The 17,900-nt window shown below is 44.6% G+C and overlaps 1 protein-coding gene across 2 annotated transcripts in view; it reads left to right on the plus strand.

Annotated features, from left to right (window-relative positions):
• The window catches only part of LOC129868771 (segment polarity protein dishevelled homolog DVL-2-like), a 38,150-nt gene extending 21,347 nt beyond the window's left edge, over window positions 1-16,803 (plus strand). The window contains exons 10-15 of one of the 2 annotated variants that reach the window (XM_055942990.1): window positions 4,309-4,376; window positions 4,616-4,807; window positions 5,238-5,369; window positions 10,536-10,712; window positions 11,108-11,326; window positions 12,686-16,803. In XM_055942990.1, coding sequence (XP_055798965.1) covers window positions 4,309-4,376; window positions 4,616-4,807; window positions 5,238-5,369; window positions 10,536-10,712; window positions 11,108-11,326; window positions 12,686-13,242 — 1,345 coding nt within the window. In that variant the 3' untranslated portion in view covers window positions 13,243-16,803. The remainder of the gene's footprint in view (window positions 1-4,308; window positions 4,377-4,615; window positions 4,808-5,237; window positions 5,370-10,535; window positions 10,713-11,107; window positions 11,327-12,685) is intronic. The other variant, XM_055942991.1, reaches the window with a different exon arrangement.
• The last annotated feature ends 1,097 nt before the right edge of the window (window positions 16,804-17,900 follow it).

The following is a 17,900-nucleotide window of genomic DNA, read 5'->3' on the forward strand; positions in this document are numbered from 1 at the left end:
GACTAAACAACTTCTTTGCTCGCTTTGAGGACTATAGTGCCACTGACACGGCCCGCTACCAAAACCTGCGGGCTGTCCTTCACTGCAGCCAACGTGAGTAAAACATTTAAACGTGTTAACCCTCGCAAGGCTGCAGGCCCAGACGGCATCCCCGGCCTCGTCCTCAGAGCAAGCGCAGACCAGCTGGCTGGTGTGTTTACGGACATATTCAATCAATCGTTATCCCAGTCTGCTGTTCCCACATGCTTCAAGAGGGCCACCATTGTTCCTGTTCCCAAGAAAGCTAAGGTAACTGAGCTAAACGACTACTGCCCCGTAGCACTCACTTCCGTCATCATGAAGTCCTTTGAGAGACTAGTCAAGGACCATATCACCTCCACCCTACCTGACACCCTAGACCCACTCCAATAGGTCCACAGACCACGCAATCACACTGCACACTGCCCTAACCCATCTGGACAAGAGGAATACCTATGTAAGAATGCTGTTCATCGACTACAGCTCAGCATTTAGCACCATAGTACCTTCCAAACTCGTCATTAAGCTCGAGATCCTGGGTCTCGACCCCGCCCTGTGCAACTGGGTCCTGGACTTCCTGACGGGCAGCCCCCAGGTGGTGAAGGGTATGTAACCTCTCCACCCCGCTGATCCTCAACACTAGGGCCCCACAAGGGTGTGTTCTCAGCCCTCTCCTGTACTCCCTGTTCACCCACGACTGCGTGGCCATGCACGCCTCCAACTCAATCACCAAGTTTGCAGACGACGCTACAGTGGTAGGCTTGATTACCAAGAACGACGAAACGGCCTACAGGGAGGAGGTGAGGGCCCTCGGAGTGTGGTGTCAGGAAAATAACCTGTCACTCAACGTCAACAAAAGAAAAGAGATGATCGTGGTCTTCAGGAAACAGCAGAGAGCAGCCCCCTATCCACATTGACGGGACAGTAGTGAAGGTGGAAAGTTAAGTTCCTCGGCGTACACATCACGACAAACTGAAATGGTCCACCCACACAGACAGCGTGGTGAAGGCGGCGCAGCAGCACCTCTTCAACCTCAGGAGGCTGAAGAAATTCAGCTTATCACCAAAAACACTTACAAACTTTTACAGATGCACAATCGAGAGCATCCTGTCGGGCTGTATCACCGCCTGGTATGGCAACTGCTCCGCCCATAACCGTAAGGCTCTCCAGAGGGTAGTGAGGTCTGCACAACGCATCAGAGGGCAAACTACCTGCCCTCCAGGACACCTACACCAACCGATGTCACAGGAAAGCCAAAAAGGACAACAAACACCCGAGCCACTGCCTGTTCACCCCGCTATCATCCAGAAGGCGAGGTCAGTATAGGTGCATCAAAGCGGGGAGACAGAAGCTGTTTTTCAATCTCAAAGCCATCAGACTGTTAAACAGCCATCACTAACATTGAGTGGCTGCTGCCAACATACTGACTCAATTTTAGCCACTTTAATAATGAACAAAATGTATCACTAGCCATTTTAAACAATGCCACTAATGTTTACATACCCTACATTACTCATCTCATATGTATATACTGTACTCTACCATCTACTGCATCTTGCCTATGCCTTTCGGCCATCACTCATTCATATATTTTTATGTACATATTCTTATTCATTCCTTTACACTTGTGTGTAAAAGGCAGTTGTTGTGAGATTGTTAGATTACTCGTTAGATATTACTGCATGGTCGGAACTAGAAGCACAAGCATTTCGCTACACTCGCATTAACATCTGCTAACCATGTGTATGTGACAAATAAAATTTTATTTTATTTGCTCAGATAGCTGATGTTTAAAGTTAGTGAGGGAAATATAAGTCTCCAGCTTCAACGATTTTGTGCAATGTATTCCAGTCACTGACAGCAGAGAATTGGAAGGAAAGGTGGCCAAAGATGTGTTGGCTTTGGGGATGACCTGTGAGAGATACCTGCTTGAGCACGTGCTACGGTTGGGTGTTGTTATCGTGACCAGTGAGCTGAGAAGGTGGAGCTTTACCTAGCATAGACTTATAGATGTCCTGGAGCCAGTGGGTCTGGCAATGAATATGTAGCGAGGGCCAGCCGACTAGAGCATACAGATCGCAGTGGTGGGTGGTATAAGGGGCTTTGGTAACAAAACGGATGGCACTGATAGACTACATCCAGTTTGCTAGGTAGAGTATTGGAAGCTATTTTGTAGATGACATCGCTGAAGTCGAGGATCGGTAGGATGGTCAGTTTTACTAGGGTAAGTTTGGAGGTGTGAGTGAAGGAGGCCAAGACCTCAGAAAAGACCTCCAAGTCCGGTTCATCCTTGAGAGCATTTTCTAAACGCCTGAAGGTACAAAGAAGCCACTGCTCCAAAACCGCCATAAAAATGCCAGACTACGGTTTGGGGATAAAGATCGTACTTGGGGATAAAGATCGTACTTTTTCGAGAAATGTCCTCTGGTCTGATAAAACAAAAAATAGAACTCTTTGGCCATAATGACCATCGTTATGTTTGGAGGAAAGAGGGGGAGGCTTGCAAGCCGAAGAACACCATCCCAACTGTGAAGCACGGGGGTAGCAGCATCATGTTGTGGGGGTGCTTTGCTGCAGGAGGGACTATTGCACTTCACAAAATAGATAGCGTCATGAGGAGGAAAATTATGTGGATATATTGAAGCAACATCTCAAGACATCAGTAAGGAAGTTAAATCTTGGTTGCAAAGGGGTCTTCCAAATGGACAATGACCCCAAGAATACTTTCAAAGTTGTGGCAAAACAGCTTAAGGACAACAAAGTCAAGGTATTGGAGTGGCCATCACAAAGCCCTGACCTTAGAAAAACAGGCCAAATTTCACTCAACTTATTGTGGGAAGCTTGTGGAAGGCTGCCCAAAACGTTTTACCCAAGTTAAACAATTTAAAGGCAACACTAACAAATACTAATTGTGTGTATGTAAACTTCTGACCCACTGGGAATGTGATGAAAGAAATAAAAGCTGAAATAAATCATTCCCTACTATTATTCTGATATTTCACATCCTTTAAAATAAAGCGGTCATCCTAACTGACCTAAGACAGGGAATTCTTACTAGGATTAAATGTCAGGAATTGTGAAACTGAGTTTAATTGTATTTGGCTAAGGTATATGTAAACCTCCGATTTCAACTGTATGTGTGCATGCCTTCTGCTCCTTCTACAAAGATAATTATCAATAATACATTTAGCAAAAACATTTAAGTTAATCTGTTGAAACTGAGAATAGAAAGGTTCACAACTTTTGTGAAAGATCACAGCAAAGTTGAAAAATATGGCAAATAGGAATCCAATATGGATGGTGTTAACAGATCGATGGGAGAGGTTGAGTGGAGCTGAAGGGTGGCATTAAAAACAAGATAACTAATGGAAAATATACTTTCCAATAATGGAAAATGTATTTAATAGAGCTGTGTGTATACATACATACATAAGTATTCAGACCCTTTTCTATGCACTTAGGTGCATCTTGTTTCCATTGATCATCCTTGAGATGTTTCTACAACTTGATTGGAGTCCACCTGTGGTACATTCAATTGATTGGACATGATTTGGAAAGGCACACACCTGTCTATATAAGGTCCCACAGTTGACAGTCCATGTCAAAGCAAAAACCAAGCCATGAGGTCGAAGGAATTGTCCGTAGAGCTCCGAGACAGGATTGTGTCGAGGCACAGATCTGAGGAAGGGTACAAAAAATGCCTGCAGCATTGAAGGTCCCCAAGAACACAGTGGCCTCCATCATTCTTAAATGGAAGAAGTTTGGAACCACCAAGACTTCCCAGAGCTGGCTGCCCGGCCAAACTGAGCAATCGGAGAAGGGCCTGTTCAGGGAGGTGACCAAGAACCCTATGGTCACTCTGACAGAGCTCTAGAGTTCCTCTGTGGAGATGGTTGTCCTTCTGGAAGGTTCTCCCATCTCTGAAGCACTCCACCAATCAGGCCTTTAGGGTAAAGTGGCCAGACTGAAGCCATTCCTCAGTAAAAGGCACATGACAGCCCGCTTGGAGTTTGCCAAAAGGCACCTAAAGGACTCTGACCATGAGAAACAAGATTCTCTGGTCTGATGAAATCAAGATTGAACTCTTTGGTCTAAATGCCTAACTTTTTTGACTGGTACTGTATATATTATATACATTTACAAAAAAATATATATATGGGGGTTGAAAATGACGCAGACAATGACATTGATGGAAGCTACAATCCATCTGCAATATTAAAGCCGATCTACCCCCTAAAACAAGATTATCTCGATCTCTCTCTTTCTCTCTCCTTTTCTCTCTTCACCCAGACCTATTATCCTGACAGTAGCTAAATGCTGGGACCCGTCACCCCAGGGCTACTTCACCCTCCCACGCAGTGAGTAACCTGTTATATCTCCTAGGCTCTTTCTCAGTTCCTCTTTCCTTGATTCCTTGCATCCTCTTTCCTCACAACACACTCGAGGTCGAAGATCCAAAGTCCCTTCCCCTCTGACCTTCTTGTTTTGAGAACGAGGAGAGGGAGGACGCGGGAAATCGAGCAAAGACTAACTGCGAAAAGAGCCACGGCTGAGAAATCCACCCAATGGTAGAGGAGACTACAACCCCTCCTCATAGTGTACACCCCCATTGTTCTTCCAGATGAGCCGATCCGGCCCATAGACCCGGCTGTGTGGGTGAGCCATTCTGTGGCCATGACAGGGGCCTACCCTCCCTACCCCGGCAGCTCCTCTCTCAGCACCATCACCTCCAACTCCTCGGTGACCGAGACAGAGCGTGAGTCCCTCTGCCTGTCTCTGGCCCACAAAGGTAAGGTTTGCTTTTATTTACTACACTATGTTTGAGTCTTCTCGTGTCTCTTTCTCTTGCTTTCTCTCTTGTAGTCTCAAGTTTTGTCATTTTACTCATTGATCTCTGTTGAAGATTTCAGTCAGGGTTTCCCAAACTCGGTCCTGGGCCCCCAAGGGGTACACATTTTGTTTTTTGCCCTAGCACTACTCAGCTGATTCCAATAGTGAACTAATCATCAAGCTTTGATCATTTGAACTAGCTGTATAGTGTTAGGGCAAAAAACTACATGTGCATCCCCTTAGGGACGTGAGGACCGAGTTTGGGAAACGCTATTTTAAGTTCTCTCTTCTCCCTCAAGTGTTAAGTTCTGTCAACCTTAGTTGATAATGAATAGATTTTTTTGACAGTCTGTTTCTCTTAATCTTACCCTCCTCTCATCTCTCTCCAGGGTTTGATGACTTCAACCTGTCCCTGCACTCTGACATGGCGTCGGTGGCTAAGGCCATGGCCTCCCCAGAGTCTGGTCTGGAGGTCCGGGACAGGATGTGGCTCAAGATCACCATCCCCAACGCCTTCCTTGGTGAGAGAACTGCTTCCAGATCTGTTTGTGCTGTATAGCCAACTTTTAGGGTGCTGTTGTATTTGGATTGGAAAGAAAGGTTATCGTTGAAAAGTTTAACTAGAATTAGGGTTTAATGAAAAATATAGAAATAATAATAATACCGATGACCGGTATCCCAGGACTTCCCAACCAAGCACCTTCGAGTTTCCCAAGAAAAATATTGACAGGTCCTGTGGACCAATAATATTAAACATTTATGCCTCACTAAAAAATACAACATGTGCAAATAGCTGCATGCATGAACCGGACATATCAACTTTTCTTTAACTAAGTTGAATGAGAACACATTCTCGTTTACAGAAACGACCTGGGGAATAGTTACAGGGGAGGTGGGGGAATGAATAAGCCAATTGGAAGCTGAGGGCGATTAGGTGGTATGAGGGCCAGATAGGAAATTTAGCCAGGACACCAGGGTTAACACCCCTACTCTTACAATAAGTGCCATGGGATCTTTAGTGACCACAGAGTCGGGGCACCCGTGTAACGTCCCATCTGAAAGACGGCACCCTACACAGGGCAATGTCCCCAATCACTGCCATGGGGTATTGGGATATTTGTTTAGGAAAGAGTGCCTCCTACTTGCCCCCCAACACCACTTCCAACATGATCTGGTCTCCCATTCAGGGACCGACTAGGACCGACCCTGCTTAGCTTCAGAGGCAAGCCAGCAGTGGGATGCAGGGAGGTATGCTGCTGGCAAACTCTCTGGCGTCATTCATAGCCTACATTAGACCAGTCATCACAATTCTAGCAGCCTGCCGTATTTAGCTTACTCAACATCATGTCAATAGAAAGCATCACTTACTTGCATGACTTCTATAAATTGCTGTCTCATGTGTAGGCTACTCATGACGCAGTTTACTGAAGGCAGTCTCATCTCACATTCACAAATCTCTTTATGGCACTGGTAGAAGCTCAAAATAGGAACTGCAGCTACTCGCTGGTCACAAAATGACTGGTATATTGTGATTACAACCGTGCCTCTAGGAAATAGATATTTGCAACATTGTTCCATGATGTGAAAATAACAAAAGCGAGTGCACGGCTAGCAGATACCATAGACTTCCAGTCATTGTACTAACCGTACTTAGCAGTTGCGCTAGCGCTAGTTAGCAACTTCCTTCAAACTGCATGCAGAGACATACAAATGCAGTGGTGGCCCGTCAGGGCCAGCAAGGCCTTCTCTGCTGGCCTAAACATCATCAGAATATATATTTTTTTTAAATATATTTTCCCACAAATATGTATTAAATTATTCCCCAGAGTAAGAATTATACTCTTCATTTCATAGCTTTCCTCTTGGTTGCACTGCTTCCAGCCCCAGGTTGAGATTTGGAGGGCTGGTCTTTATGTTAGATCTTTTATCCAATCATATTCAGCCATCATGTGTTGCCAGGGGTCTAAAATCTGCCCTCAGGCCTTCAGAATCAACAGTGCGGGCGCTTGTAGTTTAAAGGGAATGGAAATGAAAATTTAGTGTCAACCAATCAGCTTTAGACTTGGCTATTGTACGCCTGCTGGCTGGCTCCAGTGTTACACAGGAGCCAGCTAGCAGGCATAGTGCATGCACGTCTTTTGATTGGATTACCAATATTGAGAGGCAGGTCCTATGGGCAGGTCTATACAGAACCTCAGAACTAGGAAACTGAATTTGATACAATTAATTTGCGTACTACTAAGATGTTTTTTCAACCCACAATGGCGGAAGGAGGAGAAGATATCGATTTTGGTCGGATATAATTATAACGCCATTCTCAAGACGAACTTTTCAAGAAAAGTTTGACATTGTAAGGTAAGGTCGCCCGACGCCGACGCTACAAAGCCTGTCACAGGCGGGAAAGGGGTTCGTTTGCCACTTTCAAAGTTCCAACTACGAGCGCTATCAATGGCTCACAGGCTCCGAGAAGCACTGCAAACTGTACTGCTGGGAATGCCTATTATTTGCAAGTGATCGATTTGGTGTTTGGAGCCACACTGGCTTTGCAAACTTGAGTTGTCTAACCAAGGCAGCAACGAGACACCAAAGTACGGCTGGGCACTTACAAGCAATGGTGCTTTTGAAAACTTTTGGGGACACCCGAGTGGATCTACAGCTCAACGAACAAGCGCGTAGGGCAACGGAGCTGCACAATGAAAAGGTGAAGAAAAATAGGGAAATATTGAAAAGACTCATTGATTGTGTCATGTTTTGGGGTAAACACTGTTTACCCCAAAATGTCAATTTTTTGTCAGTTTCGAGGTGACGCAACGCCTGGTTATACTCCGTTTCTGTCTAAATGTATAGTGTCTAGAGCCATGGCATCATAATGATGGTAATAAGAGGTGGATTAATTCGGGTGGGACTGTGTAGGACCTCACTGAAGGCCCAGGCCCACGGCACACCACTGTACAAATGGTATCCATGAGTTCATCTGACTCTGGGGAAGTAGATATAGGGCCTCATTACCACAATCACAAAGTGTCCCTTTTAAACTGGCTGGGCCTAATATATAGTGAATAAGAGGTCATACAATACGTTTTGTAGTGATTCATATGTTGCTGATGTAAAGGATATTTGCTGGTCTGTGGTGTGTAATGAGGAGCAACCAGACTTGATACATTGCTTATTACTAATAAGCACGCACCCATTAAGAAAATGATTTTAAGTCCTGTTGGATTGATGAAGAATTGAAAAATTGTATGGTTGGCAAATACGTCTGGCAGCCCAACTGATTGGAAAACGTACTGCAAATTAAGAAATCGTGACTAATCTAAATAAATAGAGAAACTATACTATGAAACAAAGATGAATGATAGTAAAAAGCTTTAGAGCACCTTAAAGGACATTGTTTTGGGGAAATCATTCCATCATTCATTGAATGATGGCTAATTTAAACGTAGGGATGATATGCCAGCAACAAACGCTGACACTACACATCCAAGTATATCTGACCAAATTATGAAAGACAAGAATTGTACTTTTGAATTCCATGAAGTCAGTGTGGAAGAGGTGAAATCAACAATGACAAGCCAGGCCTCCCTGGTGGCGCAGTGGTCTAAGGCACTGCATCGCAGTGCTAGCTGTGCCACCAGAGACTCTGGGTTGGAGCCCGGGCTCTGTCGCAGCCGTCCGCGACCGGGAGGTCCATGGGGCGACGCACAATTGGCCCAGCGTCGTCCGGGTTCGGGAGGGCTTGGCCTAGCAGGGATATCCTTGTCTCATCGCACACTAGCGACTCCTGTGGCGGGCCGGGCGCAGTGCACACTGACCAGGTGTACGGTGTTTCCTCCGACACATTGGTGCGGCTGGCTTTTACTAACGACATGCCACTGACTTTGACTAAAGCCAGAGTTTCTATGTCTGCAGATGACTTTCTATGTCTGCAGAACACTATACACATCAGCTACTACAGCGACTGAAATGACTGCAACACTTAACAAAGAGCTGGCAGTTAGTTTCGGGAATGGGTAGCAAGGAATAAGTTAGTCCTAAATATTTCCAAAAATAAAAGCATTGTATTTGGGACAAATCAATCCCAAAACCCTAAACCTCAACTACATATCGTAATGAATAATGTGGAAATAGAGCAAGTTGAGGTGACTAAACTGCTTGGAGTAACTCGGGATTGTAAACTGTCATGGTCAAAACATATTGATACAACAGTAGCTAAGATGGGGAGAAGTCTATCCATAATAAAGCGCTGCTCTTCCTTAACCACACTATCAACAGGCAGGTCCGACAGGCCCTAGTTTTGTCGCACCTGGACTACTGTTCAGTCATGTCGTCAGGAGCCACAAAGAGGGACTTGGGGAAATTGCAGCTGTCTCAGAACAGGGCCGCACGGCTGGCCCTTAAAAGTACACAGAGAGCTAACATTAATGACATGCATGTCAATCTCTCATGGCTCAAAGTGGACGAGAGATTGACTTCCTAATTACTTGTTTTTGTAAGAGGTGTTGACAAGCTGAAGGTACCGAGCTGTCTGTTTTAAAATACTCGGACACCCATGCATACCCCACAAGACATGCCACCAGAGGTCTCTTCACAGACTAAGTCCAGAACAGACTATGGGAGGTGCACAGTACTACATAGAGCCACGACTACATGGAACTCTATTCCACATCAGGTAACTGATGCAAGCAGTAGAATCAGATTCAAAAAGCAGGTAAAAATACACCTTATGGAACAATGGGGACTGTGAAGTAAAACAAACAGGCACAGACGCCTACATACACATGATAACATACACACACTTAGTGTGTTGTGAATTCTGTAATGAATGTATTGTAATGTTTTTAAAATGGTATAACTGCATTAAATTTGCCAGACCCCAGGAAGAGAGCAGCTAATGGGGATTCATAATAAGTACAAATACACTAGGCTTTAAACAAGTTGTGTGGCGACTTTAACAGAACCTTGAGTTGATAAAGTTTTGACAAATACAATATTATAAACTGGGTGGTTCGAGAACAGCCTATAGCCGTCGTATATTGGCCATACACAACCCCCCCCCGCCCCCCGGGCCTTATTGCTTAAATAAACCATTGGATTCCTGTCCACATTTCTCCATTTACAGTGGTATAGTCATGTCAATTTTTTGGGACTGGTATTATATACGTTTTCAAATAGCATTTCCGGTTTTAACGGGAATACCAGGATGTTACCGGGATGGTTGCAATTTTCTCCGCAAAGAAAATTGGTAGATTTACAGGAAAAGATTAAACCCTACAGTAGATCATAGGTGGGGTTCTAATGGATGATTGATTGGCAGGTTCTGATGTAGTGGAGTGCCTCTACCAAAACATCGGGGGGTTCTAGTGTGGGGTTCTAATGAATGATTGATTGGCAGGTTCAAATGTGGTGGAGTGGCTCTACCAACACATTGAGGGGTTCTAATGGATGATTGATTGGCAGGTTCTGGTGTAGTGGCTCTACCAACACGTCGGGGGGGTTCTAGTGTGGGGTTCTAATGGATGATTGATTGGCAGGTTCTGATGTGGTGGAATGGCTCTACCAACACATCGGGGGGTTCTAGTGTGGGGTTCTAATGGGTGATTGATTGGCAGGTTCTAATGTGGTGGAGTGCCTGTACCAACACATCGGGGGGTTCTAGTGTGGGGTTCTAATGGATGATTGATTGGCAGGTTCTGATGTGGTGGAGTGGCTCTACCAACACATTGAGGGCTTCCAGGACCGGCGTGAAGCCAGGAAGTATGCCAGTAACCTGCTGAAAGCTGGCTTCATCCGCCACACGGTCAACAAGATCACCTTCTCAGAGCAATGCTACTACATCTTCGGTGACTTCAGCGACTGTGAGAACTGTGAGTAAAAGAGCACAAGCCTTCGTGGCTAATTGCCCATAGGCCTGTTTTACTGTACTACTAATTGCCCCAGGCAACAGGTGGCCATCCCTGTATTATGATTATTTTGGATAAAAAAATTGTCAATCTGTTGAATCACTCCTTTTGAATTTCGAAATCCCGATGTGGCCCTCGAGCCTTAAGATGTTGCCGTGCCTGCTTTGCTACATTAGCTTTACAGTTTCGTTGCTGTTTGTTGTAAATATGTATATTTACCATGGACTTTTTGCTGTTTTATTTTGTGAGCGCTCTGGTAAAATGTCCTATGTATTTGTATTGAAAATGAAGGTCAAATGATGCATCATACATCCCTGATTATAACTGTACCATTACTCTATTCTCTCTTCCTCTCCCAGACATGGCAAACCTCTCCCTGAATGACAACGACGGTTCTAGTGGGGCCTCAGACCAGGACACCCTGGCCCCCCTGCCCCTCCCGGGGGCCACACCCTGGCCCCTGATGCACACGTTCCCCTCCTACCAGTACACATCCAACCCCTACTCCAGCCAGCCGCCCCCCTACCACGAGCTTTCCAGCTACGCGCCAGGCAGCACGGGGAGCCAGCATAGCGAGGGTGAGACTGGAGGGGGGGGGTGTATGTATACTGAACAAAAATATAAATGTGACATGCAATAATTTCAAAGATTGTACTGAGTTACAGTTCATATATGTAAATTCATTTGGCCATATCTATGGATTTCACATGACTGGGAATACAGATATGCATCTGTTGGACATAGATAACTTTTAAAATATGTAGGAGCGTGGATCAGAGAACCAGTCAGTATCTGATGTGACCCTTATTTTCCTCATGCAGCGCGACACATCTCCTTCGCGTAGAGTTGATCAGGCTGTTGATTGTGGCCTGAGGAATGTTGTCCCACTCCTCTTCAATGGCTGTGCAAAGTTGCTGGATATTGTCGGGAACTGAAACGCGCTGTTGTACACATCGATCCAGAGCATCCCAAACAGGCTCAATTGGTGACATGTCTGAGTATGCAGTCGATGTAAGAACTGGGACATTTTCAGCTTCCAGGAATTGTGTACAGATCCTTGCGGCATGGTGCCTTGCATTATCATGCTGAAACATGAGGTGATGAGCGGTTTGAATGTCACAACAATAGGCCTCTGTGCATTCAAATTGCCATTGATAAAATGCAATTGTGTTCATTGTCCGTAGCTTGTGCCTGCCAATACCATATCCCCACTGCCACCATACCTTGACATCAGCAAACCGCTCTCCCACACGGTGCCATACACATGGTCTGCGGTTGTGAGGCCTGTTGGACGTACTGTAAAATTCTCTAAAATAATGATGGTGGCTTATGGTAGAGAAATACACATCAAATTCTCTGGCAGACATTCCTGCAGTCAGCATGCCAGTTGCACGCTCCCTCAACTTGAGACATCCGTGGCATTGTGTTGTGACACAACTGCACATTTTAGTGGCCTTTTGTCCCCAGTACAAGGTGCACCTGTGTAATGATCATGCTGTTTAATCAACGTCTTGATATGCCACACCTGTCAGGTGGATGGATTATCTTGGCAAAGGAGAAATTCTTACTAACAGGGATATAAACTAATTTGTGCTCAATTTGAGAGAGATAATATTTTTGTGCGTATGGAAACTGTATTTTATATTTTATTTCAGCTCATGAAACATGGGACCAACACTTTACATGTTGTGTTTATATTTTTGTTCAGTGTAATTAATACGTGTTATGGATGAATAATTAAAGATTTCAGAGTGTTTTCCTGACAGGCCATACTCGGAAACTTGAAGATTGTAGGGTTATGCAAGGGTTAAAAAATGTCTAGTTTGAATCAGAGCTATAGATAGCCTCTGTATGATTCTGGTTAGACTGTGATATTAGAATGTACTCAGCTTTTCTGGGGTGCCTGTTTTCACATTGTCCTGTCTTCTCTCACCCAGGGAGCCGGAGCAGTGGCTCCACCCGGAGCGAGGGAGAGCGACGGAGGGGAGGGAAAGGCACAGGAGGGGTGGGCAGTACTAGCGGCCGGGATGAGAAGTCACCAGTAGGCGGAGACGGAGGCAGGGACTCTCGCTCAGGAAGCGGCAGCGAATCAGAGTATTCTGTACGGAGCAGCCTGAGGAGGGGGGAACACGGAGGCTCGGCCACCCCCAGTGAACACAGCCACTATAGCCACGTCAGCCAGCGCTCACACCACCGCGCACCCCCTCCACACCTCCAATTCCCACAGGGCATCCCCCTTTCATACAACCCCATGATGCTTATGATGGTCCCCCAGCACCCCCATCACCCTCACGTGCAACCACACACCCTCCAGGGCCTGGGGCAGACAGGGCCCTCGATGCCGGGCCTACCCCCTGGCACCATCCCCGGGGGACCTCCAGGGGCACCCCCAACCCGTGACCTGGGCTCTGTGCCCCCAGAGCTCACCGCCTCGCGTCAGTCCTTCCACCTTGCCATGGGAAATCCCAGTGAGTTCTTTGTGGACGTCATGTAGGAGTGGAGACACTACAGAGGGTTGAGTCCCAAATGGCACCTAATTCCCTACATAGTGCACTACTTTTGACCTGAGTCCAATGAGCCCTGGTCAAAAGTAGTGCCCCTCTGGGACTGACTCAGAGGCTGTATATGGGGAAGTTGGTGTCCAGAATCAGAAGGATGCACGCTGCAGCATAAGGCAACATTAGAGCGGTACCAGCAACATTCACGAGTTGCCTTGATTCATTTGAATTCTTGGAAAGCTTTATGAGCCTAAACCCAGACCATTGTCTCTCTTTGTGATGTCATTGGTTAACCATGGTTTTATTAAGTGTCTCCTCATCTGACTGGAATCAGTTACCTCTAGATGTTTACCTATCTCTGCCTTATCTTACAAGCTGGTAAACATCTAGAGCAGGGGTGTCAAACTCATTCCACGGAGGGCCTAGTGTCTGCAGGTTTTTGGTTTTTCCTTTCAATAAAGCCCTAGACAACCAGGTGTGGGGAGTTCCTAACTAATTAGTGATGTTAATTCATCAATCAAGTACAAGGGAGGAGCGAAAACCCGCAGACACTCGGCCCTCCGTGGAATGAGTTTGACACCTGTGATCTAGAGTAAGCAAAGATGAGTAATTCCTGTCAGCTCAGGATTCACCTAATAAAAACCTTAAATTGAGCTTCATCAAGGGTAATAGGAATACCTATATTTCTCTGTTGTTCAGACAGGAACATAGGTCATTATGTCAATTTTTACAAAATGAAAACGGAATACATTTCACTTCAAGTAATTGTACATAATTCAATGTGCCACGCAATTACGACCACTGTCACATAGCGGTGATCATGTTCCTAAACAACATGTCACACACGTCACTCATAGTGATATGGAGCGTAGTACTACTATAGCCTACTTAGGAGGTTAATTGCTGTGGTGTTCTTGGAATATGGTACTAAAACACTACCAGCTGGAGAAGGAAAGTGTTGTATACATGTATCTGTTAATTGAAATGGATGAATTCATGCATGCATTCACATTTTGATCTACTGATAACCAGCAGTAGGAATGTTTTTTTTTTTGTTTTATGAGAAGCTCTGTTGTCGGGTTTGTGTTTGCATGCACTCACGCTCAGGTCCTGTATTCACAAAGCAAGTAGGTAGGCTGATCTAGGATCAGGTGCCCCCGTCCATATAACCGTATTCATTATGATTTGACAAGACTCTGATATGATTGATGAATAAGGGCCCAGGTATTGTGGAAGCCTCCTGTCCTCTGCGGTAACTGGTGAGCCCCCTGATTCTGTTGTGATTTGCGCCTTACTGGTCAGTCGGCTTGATGCAGTGTGTGAATTGGGCCGGTACACACAGGTACTGATTACTGTACTGCTTTAGTACTGGCCACTCTTTTATATTGGTATAAATATATGAGTGCTGGCACCCAAAATGACTACGGTACCAGCACCTATTTCAGTTCACTTCAAACACCGGGTGGATGACTGGGAGATGGAAGCTGGTACAGACCGACAGACTGAAGTATTTGCGATAGCAGTTGGTGAGGGTCAAAGGATGTAGCCTGGTTAAACCAGACTGAATGCTATGCTCTCGCCATTGTTTTGAGTGCTGCATTCAGTCTGGTTTACCAGGCTACAAAGAATTGAAAAAGAAGCAAATACAAAATAGTTGATATAGCTCTGATCTCGCACTCCTACCCACATTTTGTTTTTTTTAACTGAGTGACATACACTTTTTTTTTTATGTATACATTTATATAATTGTATTAAAAGGTTCTTGATGAAGAGAATAGTTATGTTTCTTAGTATGGCACAGTCAGTAATGCATTGTCATATTTGCTTGTTTGTCACTTTTTTACATTTGTACAATTTAGTCATTTAGCGGACACTCTTATCCAGAGAGACTTAGTTAGTGCATTTATCTTAAGATGGCGAGGTGGAACAACCACATATCAGTCATAGTAAGTACATTTTTCCTCAAAGTAGCAAAGTCTGAGCTAGTAAGGGGGAAATTGCAATTGTATTACAGTTTAAATACAACTCTACTAAATTTAAAGTTTTTCCCTTAATTTGTAGATAACATAATTGTGTGTAAAAGCCTTAATTGTAATTTTTAACTGAACTTCAATGATGGTGGCAAAAAAAATATTTGACACTTATTTAATTGTTTTTAGAAGAAGCCTAATTTGGCTTTTGACTCTGTCCTTGAATAAAATAAAATGGTTATTTACTGAACATAAATACAACATGCAACAATTTTAAGATTTTGCTCAGTTGTAGTTCATGTAAGGAAGTCAGTCAATTTAACTAAATAAATTTGTTCCTACTCTATAGATTTCACATGACTGGGCAGGGGCGCAGCCAAGAGTGGGCCTGGGAGGGCATAGGTCCATCCACTTGGGAGCCAGGTCCAAATCAAATGTATTTGTCACATGTGGCTAATACAACCGGTGGAGACCTTATCGTGAAATGCTTACTTACAAGCCCTTAACCAACAATGCAGTTGAAGAAATAGTCAAGAAAATATTTATAATGAACTAAATTAAATTAAAAAATAAGTACAAGAAAATTACATTAATTAGGCTATATACAAGGGGTACAGCTACAGAGTCAATGTGTGGGGGTACAGGTTAGTCGAGGTAATTTGTAAAAAGTAACACTGTATAGATAATAAACAACGAATAGCAGCGGTGTAAAAACAAAAGCAGGGGTGGCCATTTGATTAATTGTTCAGCAGTCTTATGGCTTGAGGGTGGAAGCTGTTAAGGAGCCTTTTGGGCCTAGACTTGGCGCTTCGGTACCGCTTGCTGTGCGGTAGTAGAGAGAACAGTCTGACTTGGGTGGCTGGAGTCTTTGGCAATTTTTAGGGCCTTCCTCAGACATCACCTGGTATAGAGGTCCTGGATGGCAGGAAGCTTGGCCCCAGGCCTGTAGCATAGCATCTGTGTCATCTGACCACTTCCATATTGAGCGAGTCACTGGCACTTCCTGCTTTAGTTTTTGCTTGTAAGCAGGAATCAGGAGGATAGAATTCGGGTCAAATTTGGCAAAAGGAGGGAGAGGTTTGTAAGCATGTGTGAAGTAAAGGTGGTCTAGAGTTTTTATTTTTTATTTTTCTTCAGTGAAGGGAAATCTTAATGCTACAATATACAATGATATTCTAGATGATTTTGTGCTTCCAACTTCATGGCAACAGTTTGGGGAAGGCTCTTTCAGCTTGACAATGCCCCCCCGTGCATAAACCGAGGTCCATACAGAAATGTTTTGTTAAGATCGGTGTGGAAGAACTTGACTGGCCTGCACAGAGCCCTGACCTTAAACACATCGAAAACCTTTGGTATTACTTGGAACGCAAACTGCAAGCCAGGCCTTATCACCTAACATCAGTGCCCAACCTCACTAATGCTCTTTTGGCTGAATGGAAGGAAGCAAGTCCCTGCAGCAATGTTCCAGCATCTAGTGGAAAGCCTTCCCAGAAGAGTGGAGGCTGTTAAAGCAGCAAAGGGGGAACTGTGGGTGCTAATGTAATATACACTGCTCAAAAAAATAAAGGGAACACTTAAACAACACAATGTAACTCCAAGTCAATCACACTTCTGTGAAATCAAACTGTCCACTTAGGAAGCAACACTGATTGACAATAAATTTCACATGCTGTTGTGCAAATGGAATAGACAAAAGGTGGAAATTATAGGCAATTAGCAAGACACCCCCAATAAAGGAGTGGTTATGCAGGTGGTGACCACAGACCACTTCTCAGTTCCTATGCTTCCTGGCTGATGTGTTGGTCACTTTTGAATGTTGGTGATGCTTTCACTCTAGTGGTAGCATGAGCCGGAGTCTACAACCCACACAAGTGGCTCAGGTAGTGCAGCTCATCCAGGATGGCACATCAATGCGAGCTGTGGCAAGAAGGTTTGCTGTGTGTCAGCGTAGTGTCCAGAGCATGGAGGCGCTACCAGGAGACAGGCCAGTACATCAGGAGATGTGGAGGAGGCCGTAGGAGGGCAACAACCCAGCAGCAGGACCGCTACCTCCGCCTTTGTGCAAGGAGGTGCACTGCCAGAGCCCTGCAAAATGACCTCCAGGGAGATTATCAGTGGTCTTGTATGTCTTCCATTTCCTGATAATTGGTCCCTCAGTTGATTTCTTCAAACCAAGCTGCTTACCTATTGCAGATTCAGTCTTCCCAGCCTGGTGCAGGTCTACAATTTTGTTTCTGGTGTCCTTTGACAGCTCTTTGGTCTTGGCCATAGTGGAGTTTGGAGTGTGACTGTTTGAAGTTGTGGACAGGTGTCTTTTTATACTGATAACAAGTTCAAACAGGTGCCATTAATACAGGTAACGAGTGGAGGACAGAGGAGCCTCTTAAAGAAGAAGTTACAGGTCTGTGAGAGCCAGAAATCTTGCGTGTTTGTAGGTGACCAAATACTTATTTTCCATCACAATTTGCAAATAAATTCATTAAAAATCCTACAATGTGATTTTCTGGATTTTATTTTTCTCATTTTGTCTGTCATAGTTGAAGTGTACCTAAGATGAAAATTACAGGCCTCTCATCTTTTTAAGTGGGAGAACTTGCACAATTGGTGGCTGACTAAATACTTTTTTGCCACACTGTATGTCATGCAATAAAATGTAAATTAATTACTTAATCATACAATGTGAT

This window comes from Salvelinus fontinalis, chromosome 13, assembly GCF_029448725.1.
Source record: "Salvelinus fontinalis isolate EN_2023a chromosome 13, ASM2944872v1, whole genome shotgun sequence".
In the NCBI taxonomy this organism is placed as follows: domain Eukaryota; kingdom Metazoa; phylum Chordata; class Actinopteri; order Salmoniformes; family Salmonidae; genus Salvelinus; species Salvelinus fontinalis.